The sequence below is a fragment of the Sinocyclocheilus rhinocerous genome, unplaced genomic scaffold (genome assembly GCF_001515625.1).
Source record: "Sinocyclocheilus rhinocerous isolate Xijiao unplaced genomic scaffold, SAMN03320098_v1.1 scaffold1164, whole genome shotgun sequence".
In the NCBI taxonomy this organism is placed as follows: Eukaryota; Metazoa; Chordata; class Actinopteri; order Cypriniformes; family Cyprinidae; genus Sinocyclocheilus; species Sinocyclocheilus rhinocerous.
In genome coordinates, this window is record NW_015643253.1 from 854,007 (window position 1) to 861,150 (window position 7,144).

At 35.9% G+C, this 7,144-nt stretch overlaps 1 protein-coding gene across 3 annotated transcripts in view; it reads right to left on the minus strand.

Moving 5' to 3' along the window:
- The window catches only part of arhgef39 (Rho guanine nucleotide exchange factor (GEF) 39), a 45,639-nt gene that overhangs the window by 32,414 nt on the left and 6,081 nt on the right, over positions 1-7,144 (minus strand). For 2 of the 3 annotated variants that reach the window (XM_016574684.1, XM_016574682.1), the window contains exons 2-3: positions 6,706-6,898; positions 5,922-6,016 (exon numbers count right to left, since the gene is read on the minus strand). In XM_016574684.1, coding sequence (XP_016430170.1) covers positions 5,922-6,016; positions 6,706-6,855 — 245 coding nt within the window. In that variant the 5' untranslated portion in view covers positions 6,856-6,898. The remainder of the gene's footprint in view (positions 1-5,921; positions 6,017-6,705; positions 6,899-7,144) is intronic. The other variant, XM_016574683.1, reaches the window with a different exon arrangement.

Genomic DNA, 7,144 nt, shown 5'->3' on the forward strand with positions numbered 1-7,144 from the left:
ATATATATATATATATATATATATATAAATTATTTTCATTAATTATTTTTTATATATAATATATAATTGGAAAAACATTTTTACATTAAAATATTATATATTAATTACTAAAAAATGCATTCATTCATTCATTAAATAATACAATTAATATTATAATTCATTATTTTTTTATTCATTTTAGTCCAAATTTATTTTTCCAGTCATGCAAATGCACAATTACATATTAAATCATACTTTCATAGAACCATCATACTGTGTCAAATCATCAACAATTAGTTAACTACTTATAATAAATATCAGGGCACACTTTCACGTTACCCTACCCTGCAGTCTTGCCACCGCACTCCAAACGCAATGATAACCCTGATACTGTTTTGGAAATCAAGGCACTTCTTGTCACAAATAATGAGGGGGGTTAGTTCAGAGGCAGACGTATTTGCAAAAGGAAGTGTTTTTAGTCAGATTTGTGTGGTGTCATCCGAGGGCCCCTCCCTGTGGGTGACATACTTATTTGACACAAGGGTGCTGAGGCTAGCGCCCAAGGGCAAGTGTGCGGCGCTTTGTAGCAGGAACGCACTCATTGCGAAACCAGGAACAAAACAAGGTGTTCAAGAGGAATGGAAGAGCTGGTGCTCTGGCTGTCAGGCACATTAGGGTGACATGGGTATAATTCAAGGGTGAGGGTGTTGACACTTGTGAAGGAGCTTATTATCCAAACTAGGCGAGGTAGCTATCGCGCATACATACCGCTTAGACCAAACAGAAATACAGGTATGGAAACACACACACACACACACACTCCCTAATGATGTTCCCTGAGACTTCGTGTTTTTTACATGCTGGAAGAAGGAGCATTTTGCAGTTGAAGTTGATTTAAATAGATTTTAATGAAGTTGCGAGCCAAGGTAGCCTCTGTTCGTAATCAAGAGATGCTAGATCAGCCGAGAGAGTTCTAACGAGGGCAAAGGGCGGGAAAAATAGTGTTTCCTTTTTCCTCCTATAGAAAAATAAATATTTTTAAATTAAAATTCTATATTAATTAATAAAGCTATTCATTATACTTAATTAAAATAAGCTCAATAATAAAAATAGATAAACATAAGTAATAAATACATATTTGACTTACATTTTTTTTTATGCTCTTTTTTAGGGCAATTAAATTCTCTGGCCGTCAGGAAGATGACAAAGATAACATTAGCATTCCTCCTGCGTCACGTTAATCTGCATGAATTCTTAGTGGTTGCGACATCTGGGCTGGGCATAGACTCAACCAAACAATGGAGGCCTATGTGGCTTCATTTGCGGGAAGCGAGAACCAAGGAATACTAATTATCGTCAATGAATAGTTAGCAGCAAGACAAACACTTGTAAAAACACAAATATGTACAGGACCCAAAAGCATTGTTCGGTTTGTAGGGAGACTCCCTCCTCTCTTCAATAGCGACAAGGACCTTCTTCCTTCATATCGGATACTATTTGATCTATTTCCACACCACATTTACTGTCATTAAGAAACCCCCTAGACGCACTCGCTCAGAATATTTCTCTCAAATACGTTTTTGATTCTGTGCTACTTAAGTGACAGCCCTTTCAAGTTGGTGATTACTGTTGCATTCGGTGTATTCTAGGATAATTGGGTTCTTCCCACTATTGCCTTACTCCCCTCATCAGATAAACAGCCATAATTCTGATGAATGGCAGTGGCATGACAATATATTCAAGTTTTGTTTGTTTGTTTGCTTGTTCAGCAGCGTTTAATGAATACGGTATTTAAGTCTTTACCGACCCAAGAGTATCATGTGATGTACAACGAATGAACTTCAAACCAACTGCATGCTATTCTTTTAAACTTAAATAGTAGCTGACAGATATTTTTATATTTCTAAGAATATTGTCGCATTACTGTCACCTTTGAGGCTGCCATCATTTTGAAGATTTTTATTGAAAACTGGGAATGATTGGTTTGCATTGTCCTCCGGTTATATAATCACTCCAAATATCTAAAAAATCATAAGATAAAATTTGAAATTATACATCAGAACTTTATTAAATTCTGTATAAATGTAAAAATAAAATTAAAATAAAAAAAATTATAAAATTTTATTCTGCCAAATGCATAAAATGTACAAATAAAATAAATTAAAATTCTCATCCTCGTGTTGTTCCAAACATGCATGACTTGCTTTCTTCTGTGGAACACAAAAGGAGAAGTTTTGAAAAATGTTCAGGCTACTCTTTTCCATACAACACAAGAGGATGGTGACCAGGGGCAGTCAAGCTCCACAAAGAACAAAAATCACCATTAAAGTAGTGGTTCTAATGCCATAGAACATGCAAGTTTGTATGAAAAAGAGTCCAAAAGGTTATTTACAAAAAATATTGCTATGAAATTGGTAGCTGCATTACAAGTAACATGAGTTATGTAATCAGATTACTTTTTTCCAAGTAACGCATTACTTTCAAGTTTACTAGAAAATATCGGAGTTACTTTTTCAAATAAATAACACAAGTTACTTTGTTTTCCCATTTATTCACGGACACCTCTCCTGTCCCAGTGTTGAGTGAAATTGGGAGTGAGGTGCAGAGGTTGAGACACTTCCTTCAGGCACTTAATTTTACTTTTGGTGGAAAAAGGCCTTTACAGTTGCCAGAGTTTTTTGTTCAGCTCAGGTGACAAAAAGTAATGCAAAAGTAACAATGCATTACTTTCCATAAAAAGTAAAAGTAATGCAAGTAATTACTTTTTTATGGTGTAAAGCAATATTGTAATGAATTACTTTTAAAAGTTACTTTCCCCAACATTGGTCACAATTCATTCTCATTGTATGGTAAAGAGCAGCTTGGACAGCCTACTAAATATCTTCTTTTTCATTTCACAGAATAAAGAAAGTCAAATAGGTTTTGAAAGACATGAAGATAAATAAATGATTTTTGGCCTAATCATTTAAAATTTAGGTTAAAGTCTACAATGGTTTATAAATTCAGATGCGTTAATACTATTTTTTCCTACTATAAAGTGCATATTGTGTATGATAAGAACAATCTGAGGCTCACCTCCTGTCCTTGTTCTCTGTTTTTCTGCATTTCAACTAGTCCAAGATAAAAAGTGATGATTTCAGTTAAGGATTCAAATAACCTTCAGCAGCCAGCACAGATATCAACATGCATCTGAAGAAGCTTCCTGATAACGATGTGGTTTTGGAGTACGCGAGCACTTTATTCGTTTTAATTAGTCAGCCACTGCTGTCTGTTCACAGATCTAAATTGAGAGACTGCCATTACGCTTCACCAGGCACTTCAATAACCGATTCTAATGATGATATATGGTAACAGAGCACTGATTTATCCAATACATCGGGCTCTGAATTTCAGCCCTCCATCTTCATTCAGCCACTGTTTGTAGAGAGGCCCGTCAATCAGGCATTGATGGGAGCCTCGGGGACCCACGGTGATTCATTATTCAGGCAATTTTATGATTCTCAATCAACAGGGCCTGGATAAAGCACTCAAAGGCAGTCAGTAGTTCCCCTTCCAGTCATTTGGTAATTCGAAATATGTACACAACGAAACCACACGGCAGTAACTCGAATGAGAACTTCGGCCCATTCAGGATTAATGAAATCTCCTCACTAGGTATTTCCTGTTAGCAAATGTCTCTCCGTGCTCATCAGGCAAATCTTCTAAGATTGATCAGGTTGTTAAATATATCAAACACCGCTCACCTGCACTGAGGAGCAATGATCTCTCCATTGCAAGCTTGAAGGTCTTGATAAAAGGCTGGAAGCGTGTTCGCTTGCAGGCTATTGGACATTAAGAGAGGCCTTCTGCTTTTGCTTTCAGATGTGGTACATCAAAACACTTCACGAGAGCTCTGTGCCATAGATAGCCTCAGATAAAATTAACAAGAACAGGCTTTTTGACACATGTGAGTTAATTTGTTGTTAGTCTGCCCAGCCCGCATGGGCAGATCAATGCCGACTGCTCTTCAGGCCAGTTTTTCTAATGTATTATTTCATACATTTTGCGCCTCGTTTCCAGCGGCTCTGGCTTTTCATTTGCTCAAGCTGCCATAAAGGCCCCTCAAGCAGAGTGTCTAATCATCTGTATGCAGAAGAGTCACAGCTGAGTTTCACGACTTACCATGACCACTCTACCGCTGGTAAAAAAAAACAGACATTATTAAAGTCATCATGGAATTAAAATGGACTCGGTTTACTTTTTTAAAATTGACATTCCAGCTATTATTGTAGACTATACATCTACACCTCTGAAATGACTTATTCGTTTTTTTCAGCTGACATCACAAATATTTCTCATTTTTCCAACCCATGCCCTTGTCAAAAGTGCCAGTACTTCAGTTCAAAGTTGCTAATAAAATTAAAAACATTTTAGTATAATTCAAGTATATGCATCCATGCCCTGCAAGCACTCCTGTTATTTTAGCGTTATTTATATACTTTTGTAGTATTTATTGCTAGTTTGAATGAGCTTTTATTTATAGCTGTTATCTATATAAGTTTTAGGCCTTTTTTATATGCATTTGTAATTTTTTATTAAATGCAATGCAAGTCGCTTTGGATAAAAACATCTGACAAATACATAAATGTAAACTCATTTTTATTTCCGTTTTAGTCATTTTAGTACTTTAACTTATTTCAGTTATTTACCAAAGCAACATTTCTAGTTAAATTTTTTCATCTAATATTTATATTTTATTTTAGCTTTATTTCAGTTGCCAAAAACAATTTTAAAAAGTTTTACAATAACAACACTGGTTCATGGTCAAATGCATTTCTTGGTGGATTATTTTTTGTCTTAAGAGAATGTAAACAGGTCCGACAAAAACAAAAAGGATTTGTATAAAAAGTTTAGATATAAATACAGCTCAACAGACCTGCTGCTGTCTATGTTGTCAATATTATTCAATGGATATTGATCCCAAAAAAGAATGAACATCATTGTGAAAACTTATTTCCTGATAAATACAGACTGTTTACTAGTTTAATTATTTGTTTAAAAATGCAGAGAAAAAAAAAAAAACATTACTTTGTTACAATTAATATGATTATATCAATAGTATATTATTTAATATTACTTAATAGCCTTTTTTGTACCTAAATGTCCTGTAGAGAGCATATTGTCAAGGTTATGGATTTGTTCCTAAAATACTGACATAAAGGTTGAGTGCCCTGTCCTGCTTTGAATAAAAGCATTCGTCAAATGCATAAGCACAAAAAGTGCATTACAGCTACCGAAATTTTGGTATTATAACAACCCTATTCCCCTCCAACCCTCCTCATCTCAAAGATCTTGAATAAAATCAGGCCCTGCACTATTTTTTTTCTACTGAGTGTTACTCAAAAGAGCAAAAATCTGATTGCGTAAGTAAAATGGGTTGTGAATGGTGTTTCATGCTGACTTTAAACCTTGTATTGAATAGCCTGATGCCTATAACTGGAGAATCTGCTACAATAGTTCAAGTGGAAAGACCGTGAGTATCAGTAATGAACGCATGATAATGAACCCTTTCATTAAAAATGCATGTTTAAAACATCAGCGATTGCAAAAAGCTTATTTTTATCAACACAAAAGGCTTGGAAGACACAAACAGCAGCCATTATGAACAGGCCGCCATCTCCTATGATGGTAAGCGTAGAGGGATAACGTAAAATACTCTGGAGAAAGTGCAACTGTAAGCCTAAATCCAGCATCCGCATCGATTCGCAATCCAATTAAAGAGAATAACATAAGATAAGGCACACCTGGCAATCTCCAAGTTCTCAAACTTGATTCTCCTGTTAGACCCCAATTAATACTCCCCTACCCTCTCGTCCTTTTTAAACGGTATCAAAGCCAGCCACCCTCAGCCGTCTCTCTCCCCTGAGCGCGAATATTCACTTAATTATTTAAAGGATACTTACTGGTTTATTAAATGAATGGATTTAATTGAACTGAAGATGCTTTCTCTAATGTCCTGCCTGAGGGTTCCTTTGGCCTTCAAGATCTCCACAAAGTACTGGAGAAAAGAAAGAGATAGGAAAATTACATTTTCAGACGCCACTCGTACATGACTCTTCATCTTACCGAGAGTGTCACCTCCCGTCACACACCCTTGAGACAAAGCGAGAACAAATCTGTGAAGAGCTAAGCATTTTGCAGCAATGACATCTCAATTAGAGGGGCCGCATGTCTAACACAACTTCACCAGAGGCGGGAGGTGACGTGGTTTCTCAAAATAAGTTGCGTTTTAACGTTTAATTAGCTGCGGCATTCAAAAACAATGAGACCGATGTTCGCCATGTTAGCTTTTCACGTTCAAATGCCAATTATTTTGATACACAACAAAATACGCACAGAAATGACACTGAAATCTCAGCGATCTTAAAGGAAATAAAAGCCTTGAACAGGTTATAAACCATGAATTTCAAAAGAATAGCCCTGTGATGGTGTCAAGGACCACTCAATAAACGGAAGACCTTGTGCTGTTGAAACTGTTCAAAATATAAAGCGAAGATAATTAGAAATTCAGATTTGTTTTAATTAGGATATTCTAATGATCAACGCATCGCAACAAACACATTTTTCTGTTTCTATGACTGAATCCAGCCCTGACGAGTGTTTCTCCATCAGCATATTGTTCGATACAAGATCGACCAATGCAGCCCATGGGTGTTTGTGTAATGTTTGGCCTGTTGAGAGACTAACCGTGACAACTAGATCCAGCTGTTTGCAGTAGCTTTGTTCACTCTGGACTAGCTCGCGGGCCGTGCGGCTCCTCTTCCTCTCCCAGCGGTCCCGCTGCTCCTGAATGCTGTGAATGCCCATGGGGGTGAAAGGACTCGAAGCAAAACTCATGACTGACCAGTTGAGTGTGCTGAATCAAGATCAGTGTTACTACCTACAAACAGTAAATCACTGTTAAAAAGACATCAAAATTACTGGTTGACCAATACTACAATTTAATGACGACAAATGAAATGTAAAAAATAATCAGCTTATAGATCCATTTCCATGCATCAGCAATGAAATCTACATAATATCTAAAGTTGAATTATTATTATTATTTATTTTATTTACTTATACTTAAATACATACACACACACATATATATATATATATATATATATATATATATATATATATA